General features: G+C 36.3%; 2 protein-coding genes across 3 annotated transcripts; one reads left to right on the forward strand and one right to left on the reverse strand.

Annotated features, from left to right (window-relative positions):
• Window positions 1-612: 612 nt before the first annotated feature.
• LOC119485707 (coiled-coil domain-containing protein 149-like) lies at window positions 613-11,047 on the forward strand. 2 transcript variants are annotated; one of them, XM_037765443.1, is made up of 13 exons: window positions 613-849; window positions 2,892-3,053; window positions 3,193-3,231; window positions 3,873-3,980; window positions 4,195-4,311; window positions 6,057-6,229; window positions 6,494-6,566; window positions 7,297-7,381; window positions 7,534-7,681; window positions 7,781-7,857; window positions 7,979-8,014; window positions 8,203-8,268; window positions 8,971-11,047. In XM_037765443.1, the coding sequence occupies exons 1-13, from the start codon at window positions 799-801 to the stop codon at window positions 9,498-9,500; spliced, it is 1,665 nt and encodes a 554-aa protein (XP_037621371.1). In that variant the 5' UTR covers window positions 613-798; the 3' UTR covers window positions 9,501-11,047. The 2 variants fall into 2 exon arrangements, with proteins under 2 accessions (XP_037621371.1, XP_037621372.1); XM_037765444.1 differs by lacking the exon at window positions 7,979-8,014.
• Window positions 11,048-11,127: 80 nt separating this feature from the next.
• sod3a (superoxide dismutase 3, extracellular a) lies at window positions 11,128-15,625 on the reverse strand. Its single transcript, XM_037765490.1, has 2 exons — window positions 15,472-15,625; window positions 11,128-13,004 (listed from the first exon to the last, which is right to left on the reverse strand). Exons 1-2 carry the CDS (start codon window positions 15,492-15,494, stop codon window positions 12,371-12,373), a joined length of 657 nt encoding a protein of 218 aa, XP_037621418.1. The 5' UTR covers window positions 15,495-15,625; the 3' UTR covers window positions 11,128-12,370.
• Window positions 15,626-16,839: the final 1,214 nt, after the last annotated feature.

Below are 16,839 nucleotides of genomic sequence, written 5' to 3' on the forward strand. Positions count from 1 at the left end.
TCATATATAAATATACATATATATACATATATATGTATATATATATATATATATACATTTATAAAATAATAATAATTAAAATTCATTTATAAAAAACCATTCATATATAAATATACATATATATATACATATATATATGTATATATATATATATATATATATATATACATATATATATACATTTATAAAATAATAATAATTAAAATTCATTTATAAAAAAACCATTCATATATAAATATACATATATATACATATATATATGTATATATATATATATATACATTTATAAAATAATAATAATTAAAATTCATTTATAAAAAAAACCATTCATATATAAATATACATATACATATATATATATATATATATATATATATATATATATATATATATACATTTATAAAATAATAATAATTAAAATTCATTTATAAAAAAATATTATTAATAAAATACATAAAATAAATTTTTCAGTATAAGTTAAAAGTCACAGATAATATTTTCCTAGATAAATATCTCGCCACAGTTAACAGGTATGTGCATAGACATTATGTCTGTGGGTGTGTGTACATTTCAAGGACAGACAGTCTCCCTAGTTCCCATATTTTCGAGGGTTTCCAAACGCGTCGTGACGCTCCTCTGACGTCGCGGACGGACGGATGTGATGCAGCTCTTGTTCCTCGAGCAGCTAATAATCCGCTTTGATGATGCGAATTGTCTCTAAACCTGATCACAACATGGGGATGCTTGTTTGAAAGCGTCATTATTAATATATATTTGTATTCATCCTGCAGCAGACAGATGGATCCGTCCAGGAGGAGCGAGAGCGACTGGCAGGGGCTGCTCAACGAGGTGACTATATACACAGTCCTCTTATATATATAATATATAGACTCACTGACCTCCACTGGTGTCTGTGCACCACCAAACCATCACATCAGCTGGTGTCGTTGGTGTCGCCTCCTGTTTGCACCCACAGACTGTTAAAGATCACACAGAGTAAAGAGGATTACATCTCAGCTGCTTTGGTTTCTCTCAGCCTCTATAAGGAAGTAGTTGTTTTTCCTTTTACCTGCAGAGCCCAATAATGAGATGTACAGTAAAACTATATGCACCAGACTTATTGATTTTTCACTGGTTATTACAGATAATCTGTCACAATCAATACATTTAGATGACAGCAAGGGCTGTGTATTATTGGTACGATACGTATCACGATACAAGGGTTCAATATATATTATATAATAATAATATATACATATATATTATATATTATTATATATATTATTATATATATATTATTATATTTATATATATATATATTATATATATTATTATATATATATTATTATATTTATATATATATATTATTATATATATAATATATTGCAATACTGTAAATAAGGCGATATATTGCGATTTCTTAAATCTAATTTTAGGAAAACTGTCATAATATAAAGAACACACCACCATATGCATAAAATCTGAGTAAAAAAAAGCGTATTTTTAATGCAATCAGAACAGTGGGATTTGTATTTGCATATATATATATATATATATATATATATATAATATATTTTGATACTGTAAATAAAGCGATATATTGCAATTTTTTTTAATCTAATTTTAGGAAAACTGTCATAATATAAAGAACACACCACCATATGCATAAAATCTGAGTAAAAAAAGCGTATTTTTTATGCAATCAGAACAGTGGGATTTGCATTTGCATATATATATATATATATATATATATATAATATATTTTGATACTGTAAATAAAGCGATATATTGCAATTTTTTTAAATCTAATTTTAGGAAAACTGTCATAATATAAAGAACACACCTTCATATGCATAAAATCTGAGTAAAAAAAAAGTGTATTTTTTATGCAATCAGAACAGTGGGATCTGCATTTATCACATTACCTGTATCATCCAACATCATACTTTCAGAGGGCACATACACTAAGAGGGCGCATCTCTTTGCAAATTACATAAAGTATTGACTAAACTGGAAACTATTAACTAAAAATTGATACATAGTTTTTGAGAATCGATACAGTATCACAAAACATAATATTGCGATATTTTTCTTACGCCCCTAATGACAGCTCATGATGAGTTTATGAGCACCCTTCATTCTTTAATTAACAGTTAAAATGATATGAAGTGTCTGCCTACATAGCCTGTATTATTCAATATTCACATGTAGAGCTGCAACGATAATTGATTAATTGATTAGTTGTCAACTATTAAATGAATCGCCAACTATTTGGATAATTGATTAATCGGTTTGAGTATTTTAAGGAAAAATTCTCTGATTCCAGCTTCTTAAATGTGAATATTTTCTGGTTTCTTTTCTCCTCTATGACAGTAAACTCAATATCTTTGAGTTGTGGACAAAACAAGACATTTGAGGACGTCGTCTTGGGCTTTGGGAAACACTGACCGTCATTTTTCACCATTTTCTGATATTTTATAGACCAAACAACTGATTGATTAATCGAGAAAATAATTGACAGTTTAATCAACAATGAAAATAATCGTTAGTTGCAGCCCTAGTTCTGGGAAATTGTCACTATTTTCCAACATTTAATAGGCAATTAATCAAAAATATAACCAATAAATTAATCCACAATGAAAATAATCATAATTTGCAGCCCTAAAAAGGGGATTTTCCAACCTTAACAGATGTCATGATACAAGTCAACATCAGAAGAAGGTCTTGTGAATAATATGATATAATTTGTTTTCCATATTGGCCGCACTACTTCATTAATAAACAGTTAAAATAATATAAAGTCTGCCTACCTAATCTATATTAATCAATATTCGCATAACAATTCCTTTAACTTTTTCTCTCTCTTGTAAAACATTTGTTCTTGCATTCAGTTCCTCATCTGTAAACGGAAGTTGGAGAGTAAGAAAGAAGCTCTTTTGATTCTGTCGAAGGAGCTGGACACCTGCCAGCAGGAGCGAGATCAGTACAAGCTGATGGCCAACCAGCTCCGGGAGCGACACCAAGGGCTCAAGAAGAAGTACAGGGAACTCATTGTAAGCCCAACTAGTAGCCTGCAGTCAGAAAGATGCATCATCATGAGCATTATAATAGGCAGAGAAATATCATTCTCCACTATTACATTTCAAAGATGTTGCATTTAATGACAATTCCCTTTGTTTTTATAACCAATAGGATGGAGATCCCTCTCTGCCTCCTGAGAAAAGGAATCAAGTAAGAGATTTTATGTTATTTGCATAATGTGGTAAATAATACATTAGAAAGGGCTCCTTACAATTAGAGATGCACCGATATCGGACCAATACTGACTCATCTGTGACATTGGGGCTGATCTATTCAATTCAGTTCAGTGTTTATGTACTATATACATTATATACTGGAATTGAATTCCTGTTTTGACCAATTTGTTGCTGCATTAAAAAGGTTTACACTTGAATTGTTATTCCTGTTCATTTTGAAGATATGTTACCAAGTTGCTGGTGTACAATTTATTACTTTGATAATAAATAATAATTCAGTAAATTTATATCTATGTATTTATTTGTTAAGAAAGCAATATTTAATTCAAGCCAGATGTTGCTTTATACATAAAAGAATGATTCAAGTCACTTCCACACAATCCTATTATTTTATTTGGGCAAGGAGGACAAATTTAGCAGGGCTATTGGGATGCTCTTCAACACTGCTGCCCCTTTTATCATTTTAGGTTAAAAGACGGGGAAATATTTACATAAAGTTCTTGTTCTGTATAGCTTTAAATGTCAATCGTTGATACATGCATGTAACAGCTGAATTAAGTCTGTGTGATCGTGCTCATGTGACGTCATGTGACGTCATGTTCATGTCTTCTTCAGGTGAATTTAGCTCAGCTACTGAGAGACTCCAGAGAAAAAAACAGTCAACTTTCTGAGGAGGTGAAGGAGCTGAAACAACGACTGGTGGAAGCTCAAGGTGACAACAAGGTACCGCGACATACTGCGCACTATACCGAAAGTTGCAATTAAATCAAATTAGGACATAGTGTATGTTTATGTCTTTTTGTGTGTCTTGAATATATCTCCAACATTTATCTGATTTAAGTCAGTAGCGTTATAAATTAGTTCCTCAGATGAAATAAAGCAGAGTCACATATTGTGAAACTGCAGAAAATCGAACTGCATGTCTCTGTCCCAACAGCTTCTACGGATGACCATCACCAAACAGAGGCTGGGAGACGAAGAGGTCGGCACTCGACACTTTCCTGCTCATGAACGAGAGGATCTGGTCAAACAGTTAGAAAGAGCTGGAGAGCAGGTGAGAACGAGAGGCTGACTGTCTGCTGCTGTCTGACTTTTGTTTTTAAATACAATAATTCAGGTGATTTGTTTAGTTAATGTCTTGTAGTTGACAGTATTGTGACTTTTAACAACATCCTGTCGATTGAATGTCAAACCAGGAAGACTTGGAAGTAGTTAAGCCATGCTTGTGACCACATATACGCACTTTTATTTTCTTCTGTTGCTTCCTGCACTAGCTGCAGTGTGCACCAACCACCACCAGGTGGCACATGTGAACAGTCTAGACTGCAACAGCTGTGAGAGAAGTTAAACCCTGCATTTCTGCTCCATTGTTACTGCACAGTTCTCTGGTTTATCAGTGAAGTGTATGAACTACACTGCAGACTGGCGGGTCCAGTGCAGGTTGAATACGCATCAGCAGGTCGGGTCTGCGTTCAATACGTCCGATGTATGAAATGTCTCTATCCTCACTGCGCTGCATTTTACATACTGAGCGGGTCCTCTTCACGGAGCTGGCCGCCATGTTTCTACAGTAGCCCAGAATGGACAAACCAAACACTGGCTCTAGAGAGAGCCATTTGCGTTTTTGCGTCAGCCACTGTAGTTCTCCAACGCACTTGGCATACGGAAGTGAAGTTTTTAGTTGGTTGCAATCTGCAACCTGCCGCCAAATCCTACACACTGCACCTTTAAGTAAAAGTATGTAAGTATTATCAGGAAAATGTCCTTAAGGAATTAAACGTAAAAGTACTCAATGTAGAAATAAAGAGCTCTAAATATTTTATATATTTGTAAAAATTATTTTAAATAATTATTCTAAATAAAACATTAATACTAATAATTAAATAAATTAAAATGAAAAGCAACATATCCTTGCATCTGAGAAACTAGAACCATAAAATGTTGTTATTTATTAAATTAAATTATTTAATTATTAATTATTAAGAATTAAAAATAGTTACTACTTAATTTTCTGTCAATCGATTAATCGTTTCAGTTTTACTTGTATAAACTTTTGGGTAATGTATTGTATAATAAAGCACATATTTTATAAGCTCTTCACATGTTTTTAAAGTAAGAAACTAAAGCTGTAAAATAAGTCAAAAGTAAAATATTTCCATCTGAAATGTAGTGGAGTAGTATAAAGTATAAAGTGGTATGAAAAGAAAAAAAAGTACAAGTACCTCAAATTTGTTCAGTACTTGAGTAAATGCCCTTAGTTCCATTCCAGCACTAAATAGGAAACCTCCCATTATTGCAGCTGATTTCTAATACGACTGTAACATTTCTTTGTTCCTTTTATTTTTACAGAACTTAGAAAAGGTCAATATAAATGTTGAATGTTATTAATAAGTCACATTAATCATGTTTTCCATTATATCAATTTGAGTGGCATGTCAGGTAGTTTTTTCAACACATTAAAATGTCTTCTTTAAGGAGAACACTGTGTCAAGGTCCAAAGAGTCATTATTACTCCTGAACAGTGCAAGAACGGGAGGCTCTCTCAGAGGCACATATTAATATATTTATGACAGATTTATTGCTGTGATTAATTACAACAAGATATGATAATATTGTAAAAAAAAATGTGCCAAATATTGCGTAAAAGCACGTTTTCCTGAGAAAAGAATGAAACAGGATTCAATTACTGTGATGGTTTTCTTCAAAGAGAAATATGAGTGGATGAAATATTCCACGGGTTGCATTAGTAGATGAAATCCCAGTGTCTGTGCTGACACGGTGTGTTTTGTGTCGCTGTAGAACGAGGTTCTGGAGAACAGCGTGAAGTCGCTTACAGACGAGCTTCAGGACGTCCGAGCGGAGCGCGACGTGTTTCAACAGAAGGCTCATCGGCTCAATGTGGAGATGAACCACATCGTGGGTAACGATGAGATACGCATTCTAGACATAGATGCACTCTGCATGGAGAACAGGTTGGTTACTCTTTTTTAAAGAGATTTTATTGGTGCTGCACTATTAGAAATATTAGAATATCTGCAGCAATTACTTTACTAGTTCACTGAAATAATGTGCATATTTATATCAGATATATTTATGTATATTGAGCTGTAAAATAAGAGATTACAACATAATGATATTTGGATTTTGCTGAGTCATAACTGTGAAGTCTACTTTGTAAACAGATTGATGAGGTTTAATGATTTAATAATGCACTTCTGATCAAAATAATCCGACAGGTATTTGCATGAACGCTTCTGTCAACTTCAAGAGGAAATCAACCTGCTCAAAACAAACCTGGTGAAGTACAAGGTGACTACATTGTTATATTTTAAATGTTTCTTAATTCTATGAAAACGGAGCCACTTAAAGGTCCTGTGTGTAGGATTTAGGTGGATTTATCAGCAGAAATGGAATATAATATTCACAACTATGTGTTCATTAGTGTATAATCATCTGAAACTAAGAATCGTTGTGTCTTTGTTAGCTTAGAATGAGCTCTTCATATCTACATAGGGAGTGGTTCCTCTTCATAGAGTCTGCCATGTTGCTCAGCCATGTTTCTACAGTAGCCCAGAACAGACAAACCAAACACTGGCTCTTGAGAGAGACTTTCACGTTTTTACGTTACCTGAAGGCCACCGTAGTTCTCTGACACGCTTGGAAAGGGAGGGGTGAGCGGAGGGGTTTTCAGTTGGTTGCAATCTGCAACCTCACCACTAGATGTCACTACATCCTAAACACTGGACCTTTAACTTTTTGCAAATGTTAAAAAAGTGGATTTATTAAAATGTGTTTGTTTTTTTTTCTCTCAGAAACACAAACCTCTCATGCTCAGTATTGCTTTTCTCTTTTATATTTATTTTTACAGTCACATTTAACCACTGTATGTTATTTTATGTCAAATGTCCTTTTTCATGTTTTATTTATTTTTTTATTTTTTTGGGGGGGGGTCTGACTGTATCTAATAACTGTTGTACATAACATAACTGTGAAATAATAACTGAAAATAATGAAAAATATGTTGAAAATTTGATTTCAGAGTGCCCTGGACTGTAGGAAAACCTCTAAGGTCTGTGGGAAACCCAACAGCAGTGCACTGACTGGGGTGCTCTCTGCTAAACAAGGTCAGAAAGATCATATCTTTAAAAAAACAATACCTCACTTCAGTATATACAATGTCACAAAATGACATGTAAACATTTACCAGACAGCATATGTTGTCTCGGGGGTTAACCTGTGACTAACAGTGTGTGTGTGTGTGTGTGTGTGTGCGCAGTGAAGGAATTGTTGCTGTCTGAAGAGAACGGCTGCAGTTTGCCGGTGACGCCTCAGTCCATCTCAGACCTCAAGTCGCTCGCCACAGCTCTGCTGGAAACCATCCACGAGAAGAACATGGTGATTCAGCACCAACGCCAAATCAACAAGTACTCAATCTCATGCTTCACATTCTAATTTTCACCTCAATAACTTGGATGCTGGACAAAGCGTGCGAATGGAATTGTTTTTGTGCCTTTTATCGTTAGGATTCTTGGAAATCGAGTCGCAGAGCTGGAGAATAAACTCAAAACATTAGAGATGTCTGGATTATGGAGCCTGCCAGGTGAACAGAAATATGTTAATATACTGAGGCTATTATGTTTGAAGCTTGTATTCTACTTGCTGTTACAATAATTTACATTCCTTCTCCTGTCTTCTGTCCTTTTGCTTCTTGCTACCCGGAGGCCTGACTTATAATGTGTCTCTGGGAATTTATGGAAGTATGTTCTTCTCACTTCCTCTAACTATTTTTTAACCTTTAAAAACTTTCTTCCATTACTTCTCATATCTGCCCAGTTGACATTTAATCATTTCTACCCACTCCAACAGTTTTAAGTGTTGACATACAAAAAACTGAATTTCTGCTCTTTTATAAAGGCTTACTTTGAATAATGTTCTGTCGTAATAGGAGGAAAAGACACCATCATCCTGAATACCCATCAGGCTGAGTCAACAGATTCTCCTGGACAGGAAGGTGAATATTCAATGTGACCTGGGCGCTTTCATAAGAAATAGTCCGTTTGTCTAGTCGAGTAAAATTTATACTTTTGGTTCATTTTCTATTTAGTCTGCTTCGGTTTCACAGTGCACAAATTAAAGCGGACCAAATTAAGAAATGATGTTTGCTGAAGGCCGTGTATGAAGGAGCAGGGCCGAAGTGTTTTCACTTTGACTCGGCACTGACCGACTGTGCACATGAATCCCTTCTCCTCCAGTTTATCTCCAATGATTTTTTAAACGTCACTATTTTTGTGGACTTTATTTAGCATATTCTGTATGTTCTCTTCAGCCCAGATGTCAAGCAAACATCGGACTTCTGCAGAAGTCCAGGTCACTCCTCTCCCACTCATGTTAACCTGTTGTTTACCTGTGTCCACCTCAACAAATGCCCACACAGGCAGCCCGTAATCCCCTGCGTTTTCGTTCACTTCCTGCAACTGGATTAAGTTCTCATTGCAATCAAACCGCACTAGGGTTCCCTTAGTCTGAGACTACCTCTTGCAAGCGGTCTCGGACCGGTTGTTTTAGTCTGCACTAGTACTATTACTGCGTTCACAACTGCCAAAACAAACCGCCCCGGATTTAGATTAAAACTAGCTCAATTTTGGCATGTAAAAGCATCCTTATATTTTGTTCTGTGTATTGGTTATATTTCTTAAACCTTCTATTCTTACAGGTGATGAAGCGTCAGAAGAAATAGAGCAATCCACAGGAGTCCCAATCCAAGAGAGTGGACCACCATCTGAGTCAGGTGGTGGAGAGGAGCTGTGTGAGGAGACGTGCCAGCCAAACCTGTCGTACCAGTCGGCTGAGGAAGAGCCAGTCAGCCCTCCGACAGAAACACCAGACAGTGAAGAGTGTGGTGACAGCGGTCGATCACAGGTCACAACTGATTTAAGGGATTTAACGAGTCACCGGTCAAAAGAAGAGTGTGTGAGCGATTCCTCTCCCACACAACATCCGTCTGACCTTTCCCTATTACAGCAAACTTTAGAGAACTCTGACCCCATCGCTGGAAGAGAGGATGAGTCAGAGGAATGGACTGAAGGGCTGGAAACTGTTGAAACGCAGTGTATTCTCACAGAGGAAAACATCAGTAGCGCATTATTCACCGCTGCTGCTGCTGCCAGTTCTGAGGAAGAGCAGGAGGACATCCAGTCAAACCAGGAGACAGAGCTTTCACATGGAACAGATGTTGTGTGTTAGTCAGGACGTGAAGTTTTCCATGAGCCGCCCTCATGCTGCAGAGCATCGGGACAAATCCTCAGAAACATAAGGATAAATGATGCATTTGTAAGACAATGCTACTTTATTCATTTTTATGAATAATGAAAAAAAGTGACACTATTGAGTTGTTATGATTGACAGATGGTGTGTTGATAATGGATGCCTGTTAGTTACTGTAAATCCAAGCAATAGAGAGGCAAAGTCCCACCCCTTCCGGTGGACCAACATGGGACCTTATTTTGGAAAAAGTATGTACAGTAGTCAACAATGAGAGACAAATATTTTTTTGACCCCGTTTGAATTACGCCATGAATCACAGATATGATGTTTGTCAGTTTAAATGATAATTTTGCAAGTCAAGAAAGTCACAGTTTGTCATAGTATCATTTAGTTTTTGTGTGAAACCGCTCCGTGAACTACATCTCCCGTCTCGTAATATATACGTCACCAACACTAGCTGGCTAGATAACTTAGCTATGTTCCACACACAAATGAAACGTTATCTTACCTGATGTGTTTTCTCCAGCGACTCTTGGTTTTTTTATCAGCCGGGACGCAGAAGAACGAGCGAGACCCGTAGGCGATATTACGATATCCTACTGTAGCGAAGGCATGACCCGCCCTACTCTGTCACTGATTTGCTTACCCTGATATTCTTACCCTAAACCTAACCAATCAAACCAACGAAGGCAGTGGGTACTAGCCAATCAGAGGCAGTCCGTTGCTCGTGTGAGTACATCCCTGTACGAAACACACAGGAATCGTAGCTTCAGCGAGAAAGATGTCACAAAATAAGATGGTCCACCAGAAGGGGCGGGACTTTACCTCTCTATATCAAAGCCAATTATTGAGACATGAGGGATTTTCTCGTTAATATAAACCTGTCAATGAAGTAAGAATGACTCATAACAAACCTAAAAAACATCTTAGCGTTAACTGTGAACTGTCAGTAACTGATTATCTAATTTGTGCTTTCACTTTGGTCCATTTTGAGTCTCATGTATACATGGCCCAAAGGAAACCTGAACATAACACTCATATGATATTGTTGAACAGTAATGTGCTGCTATAACAGCCTCCACTCTACTGGGATTTTGTTTCTCCACAAGATTTTGCAACAATTTTTGGCAGAGATCTGCTCCCATTCAGCCAGAAGAGCATTAGTGAGGCTTGCAGTCCAGGTAATCCAAAAGGTGTTGGATGGGTGGAGGTCATGAACAGGAAAGGGTTAATCCCAAACTGTTGCCACAAAGCTGGAAGCTTTATATTGTGTATGTATCAGAGGTGGAGAAACTGATTTTATGGTGATAAAAAGTAGCAAAATAAGTGCTGTAGAATACGTCTATCACGCTACAGAGGTGTGATGATTTAGATTTTTCTGCTTTTGACACATATAATTTCAGTGTTTGATCATTTACGTAACTGAGAGACTGACTTTGAACTCAACAGTAAAGGAGAATATCATTTGTAAAACATTTCTGTTGTTAACTCTGGAGTAAGACACTGATTCAGATTTCACATCCTACCTCTGCCCACTTTTCCCTCTCAACGTTAAAGAAACCCACCGTATCTTATTGATCACTACGTCAACAAATAGACATCCAGCTGTTGTGAACAATGTTTAAGCTATGTAGCAACTTTATTTTGGGTTTTTTTTTCAAACACAATTCAAACATTTCCAAACAGTTTCATTTCTTATTACTGTCTTAAATAATTATTTTTAATCATAAAAACACAATATTATCAAAGCTATTTAAAATGCTGCATGACAATATACTATTTATTGATTAAAGATAATTGCATTTTCTTTTTTAACCCGTTGCTTTTATTTAATTCCTTTACAGGCGTCTTCAAAGCAAATATTTGATGATTAACATGAATTTGTCAGTTGACATTGAACAAACATCTTAGTTAAGAGTACATTTACAGAATGTGATGATGTTAGGGAAGTATTGAACACGGATTGGACTAAAACGTCTAGTTCTGCGTCCATATTAACATGTCAAATTTGTACTTCTTAAGACAACAGAAAATACCGTTAACACGTCATAAGACGTTTGTATGTAACACATACATTTTTAATGTTTTAATACTTTAATGCTTCATACGTTTCTGAGTGGAATCCCTATACAATCATTGCCAGAGAGAAAACAATTCCCTGATATCAATTGACTTAGGCTTTTGATTTAATGTGGTGTGTTCACCAAAGTGACTAGATGGCCGTATTAGAGCACAAATGGCAACCTGTTGAATTTTTAGTAGGTTGGGGAAAGAGGAAATAAATTGGTGTTCTACAAGCCAATCAGATTTCAGTGTAATTTAGTTCAGATCCTTTCTGATTAATGGAGAAATTTTAGTGCAGCCAAGGGCCGGTATTTTTTAACATAGGTAGTGTGAAAGTTTCTGGAGGCCATTCTTAACTCTCCTCAGCCGCCAGAGTTCAAAATTACCAGCAGAAATCCACCCACCCCGCACAAATGGACCCTCCCAAATACTAAATCGCAGTTGTAAATAAGACACACGATAGCTACGTAGCCCCAAACGTGCCGTCTAGCAAGAGCCCACGCACAACGTAGGCATACGTACAGCCCAATGCAGCTCCTACGTCAAGAAGACGCTCGTATGTTGATGCCAACCAATAGCATGGACGGTCCAAACGCCTTTAGAAGTTAAATATGTGTTAAAAATGTTGACAGGATATTTTCTGTTGTCTTCAGAAGTACACACTTGACACATGAATGCAGACGCAGAACTAGACGTTTTGACCCACTCCATGTTTGATATGGAAATGACGTCGAATCATCGCCATACCGGCAGTGATCTGGGATAACGAACGTCACTGAAAGACTTCACAACGTCATTTTTTTTTCCTGGTACAGTTTATAGTACTTATTCCAGAGGTCGGGGGAGGAAATCCCAATAATGCAGCAGCCAAGCCTCCGGCCGCTGTTTCCATGCAGCAGGCTCCCAGCGTCTCCACCTTGCCCTAAGTCATCTGTCTTTTCATGGACCACCACCGCTCTTCCAATCACAGACAGCTCTCTGAACAGCTTTGCCTCAGATTCGACCATCGAAAAGATTTTTCCTTGCTGGGGTGAAAAGTTACCAAAGTCTCCAGGGTGTTCGGGGTGATTTACACCATGTGGATTGTAGTGGCTGCCAGTGGAGTCACACCCCCGGCTCAGGTCTCCGTACTGATGAATGTGCACCGCTCTGGGCGTTAGATCACCCCCTTTGGGGAAGCCATTGAACCGAAGAAGGACTTGGAGCTTTCCCTCAGGATAATCTTGCTTAAACAGCACCTGACCGGTCACTTTGGGCAGACCGCCGGGTAGTGTGGCGCTGGGTCTCATTTTGCAGGCCGCATACAGAGTGCCATTGTACTGCGAGACCTCTGGTGGAGCCAGAGTGTCTTTGTCAGCTGAGACACGTTGGCAGCCAGCCAGCAGAACCAACAGTGCCGGTCCCAATATACTCAATGGCCTAAAAGAAATTAAAATGATTAGGAGTGCTGCATATTTATAAGCTCATCGTACATTTTACATGCCATCAAGTACATGTAGGCTGTATTTAGATACTTTATTTAAGTAAAAGTAGTAACAACACATTATAAAAATACTTCATTCCAGGTAAAAGTCCTGCATTACCTAATATAGAAGTCAGAAAAAGTGCTTAAAGCAGCAGCAGGTAGGACTGGAGCAAATACGATTAAAACAAGTTTTTCATTTTTATAAAACGGTCACTATATCCTGACAGACAGGTAATCTGGAAAAAAATCTCTGTGTCTGTGTCCTCCGGTGCTCCTAATGGCATCTGCAAGATTTCACAGACCGGAAGAAAACAACCAATCAGAGCCGAGCTGGAGCCTGCCGTCTCTGAGCAGCTGTCAATCACTCGCAAACCCTGATCAAACGGTCAAACTAGGCAGCGCTGATCAAATATGAATCAATATTCTGTTACTGTATTGCCCATTTCTTTCCTCAAATGTTTTCAGAAACATCTTGTAGTGTTTAGCTGTAAAATTAGAAAGTTTGTGACCCGGCAGCCTTGTTGAGATCAGTTGAGGAAATACCAAGCACCGCCTGAGAACAGAGCCATGAGGAGGTGCAGAAGTCTAGTTTTCTCTCAGAACACTTGAATTACAATATGCTGAAAGGTTATTGTGGAATTTTTGCCCAATGATGCCAAAAATATTCTGCCTACTGCAGGTTTAAGTCAGCTTTGCAACAATAACATCAATATTTGATCTATTATTTAATTTCATCCGATGCAGATGATCCAACAAAAAAATGAGGATTGCGACCACATCAAGTTTCTGATTGAGGAGAAGGACTCGGAGGAAGAGGCATTCCACGAGAGCCTGGACGGTTTCGAGGAGAACAGCACACAGGAGACTCGGATCAGCCCGTACACGTTCTGCAAGTCCTTCCCGTTCCACCTCATGTTTGACAAAGACCTGAGGCTCACACAGTGTGGGTGCAGCTGCTACTGTAATGCCTATTTCTCACCTCAAATGTTTTTAGAAACATCTTGTAGTGTACTGTTTAGCTGTATAATGAGAAAGTTTGTGATCCGGCTGCCATGTTGAGATCAGTTGAGGAAATACCAAGCACCGCCGACCAGCCGGAGCAAACTCTCTCATTTTACAGCTAAACAGTACACTACAAGATGTTTCTGAAAACATTTGAGGCGAGAAATAGGCATTACAGTAACAGAATATTGATTCATATTTGATCAGCGCTGCCTAGTTTGACCGTTTGATCAGAGTTTGCGAGTGATTGACAGCTGCCTCCGTTAAATGAACAGCCAATAGGAACGCTCCCTCTCTCTGAAATGACCCGTGATTGGCCAAAGTCTCCCGTCACTTGCTACATTTTTTAAAGCCTGAAAACAGAGCCATGAGGAGGTGCAGAAGTCTAGTTTTCTCTCAGAACACTTGAATTACAATATGCTGAAAGGTTATTATGAAATTCTTGCCCAATGATGCCAAAAATATACTGCCACCTGCTGCTTTTAAGACTTTAACTCCATAATAGGAAAAACTAAACTCCATTATAGGAAAAACTAAACTCTATTATAGGAAAAACTAAACTCCATTATAGGAAAAACTAAACTCCATTATAGGAAAAACTAAACTATATTATAGGAAAAACTAAACTCCATTATAGGAAAAACTAAACTATATTATAGGAAAAACTAAACTATATTATAGGAAAAACTAAACTTCATGTTGCATAGAGATAGAATTGAATCCTACTACTGTATGGTTGCATGTCTATATTCATTCATTTACATGCACACAGTATAATATTGACTTTAGGCAACATTAACTGTGAAAAAGAAGAATAAATGAGCTAACTGAAGCGTACACTGTTCCTACCACTAAACAAACATCATATGGCAGTATTTGACTCTGCAGATGAAGTGTTAATTAAACACAGACTTCAGAAAGAACAGGTTATTAGGAAATTCTTGCGCAATGATGCCAAAAAATATGAGCTAATGTAATTTGAGCTACTTTACTTGTTTAATCTATTATGATTCTGACACTTTATACCACCATATGTTTTGTATATAAAATTTTAACATAAAAAAAAACATATAATGGAGTAAAAAGTACAATATTTCTCCTTACAATGCAGCAAAAATAGGAATTATTCAAGTACAGAACTACCTGCCTAACACTTACTTTTCATGTTGCATAGAGATAGAATTGAATCCTACTATGGTTGCATCATGTCTAAATTCATTCACATACATGCACACAGTGTAATATTGACTGTAGAGTATAGGCAACATTAACTGTGAAAAAGAAGAATAAATGAACTAACTGAAGTTCCTACCACTAGACAAACATTATATGACAGTATTTGAGTCTGCAGATGAAGTGTTAATTCAACACAGAGACTTCAGAAAGGATACCAGAGTTACATCAGCAAAGTCCACTTACCCGTGTAGACGCATGGTCAGCATTAAACAAACCGCAGCAACAGGCTCCTATAACACTGTTAGTCTCCACTGTTGATCAGTTCAGTGTTGATCTGGCGAGTACAGATGTAAACTGCGTAATCAAAGTCTTGTTTAACCGTGTCAGTGAGCGTTGTGTGCTGGGGGTGGAGCTGAGTTTTTTTTTGTTTTTTTTCATGATTTAAGCAGATTAAAGACACATGCAGGCTGGCGTTTACTTTTAATAGTTCCCTCCAGCTGTGCATGTTTTCTTCAGGTTTATTGAAGCCTATAAATAAGTAGATATGCAGTTATACTGGATACTATACTTAGGACAGAAACTTCTCCTTTTTTTTGTTTTTTTTAATTAACCATTAGATAACCTTTAGGGAATGTTTGTATGGCTTGGTGATAAGGAGAAAATCAATATCACCATGTTGATATTACACAATATTGCAGGGCTGACCATTGGTGCTTTTATACAAAACATTTACAAAATGAAAATTTAGATAAATAATCTTCAGTAATGTGGATATAATGACTATGTGGGTAAAGGCAAATAATAAAAATATCATCACTTTACTGTAATGCAGCCTTTAAAACCAGGAAAAGAAAACAATTCTATATTAAGATGTGATGATATCCAAAATCTAAAATGATATCTAGTCTCGAAGCTATGGAGGAAGGAATTTGCCAAAACAAAAAAATATTTGAAAAAAAAAAAAGAATTACTACTCAGTTTAATTTTCCCTTTTATCTATTTATGTATACATTTGTATTATTTTTTAAATGTATTTATTCATTTTTTGCATTTTTTATTTATTTATTTTTGCATTTAATCTTTATTTATTTTCTATTTATTTTTAAATGCATGTATTTATTTATTTAATTTCCCAAAACCTATTTTTTTCTGTATTCTTTTCTTTATACATTTCTCTACACATCTTTTTACATTTCTTTCTGCATTTCTGCCTTATTATGCAAATGAGCTGGCTGTCACTCAACGTGTGTCATGCACGGGAGTGCAAAGATGGACTATATGCTAGCCAGCTATAAATAAGTTTGGGTAAAATGAGGGGTACAATGCAAAGGGAAAATCGTGCAGGAATAAAAAAAAATAAATGCAAAAATACATACATATATAAATGCATTTAAAAACAAATACGAAATAAATAAAAAATAAATATTTTTGTAAATAATAGAAATAATACATAGATAAAAGGGAAAATTAAACAGAAGAGTAAATAAATAAGGGAATTAATACAAAGAAAAATAAATTAAATTAAATATCAATTTATGCCACATTTTATCAATTAATTAATGGCTACAATTATTTTTAATATTATTTTTTCCTACATTTAACAGCATATTT

The sequence above is a fragment of the Sebastes umbrosus genome, chromosome 3, assembly GCF_015220745.1.
Source record: "Sebastes umbrosus isolate fSebUmb1 chromosome 3, fSebUmb1.pri, whole genome shotgun sequence".
Taxonomy (NCBI): Eukaryota; Metazoa; Chordata; class Actinopteri; order Perciformes; family Sebastidae; genus Sebastes; species Sebastes umbrosus.

What these genes read in the sequence shown, in the direction of transcription:
- sod3a (XM_037765490.1), bottom strand. Translation starts at nt 15,494, where the DNA reads ATGCTGACCATGCGTCTACACGG. An exon ending in CTGACCATGCGTCTACACGG is followed by an intron (nt 13,005 to 15,471) that starts GTAAGTGGACTT and finishes AATTTCTTTTAG; the next exon opens with GCCATTGAGTATATTGGGAC.
- LOC119485707 (XM_037765443.1), top strand. Translation starts at nt 799, where the DNA reads ATGGATCCGTCCAGGAGGAGCGAGAGCGACTGGCAGGGGCTGCTCAAC. An exon ending in GGCAGGGGCTGCTCAACGAG is followed by an intron (nt 850 to 2,891) that starts GTGACTATATAC and finishes TCTTGCATTCAG; the next exon opens with TTCCTCATCTGTAAACGGAA. An exon ending in GGTGCTCTCTGCTAAACAAG is followed by an intron (nt 7,382 to 7,533) that starts GTCAGAAAGATC and finishes GTGTGTGCGCAG; the next exon opens with TGAAGGAATTGTTGCTGTCT.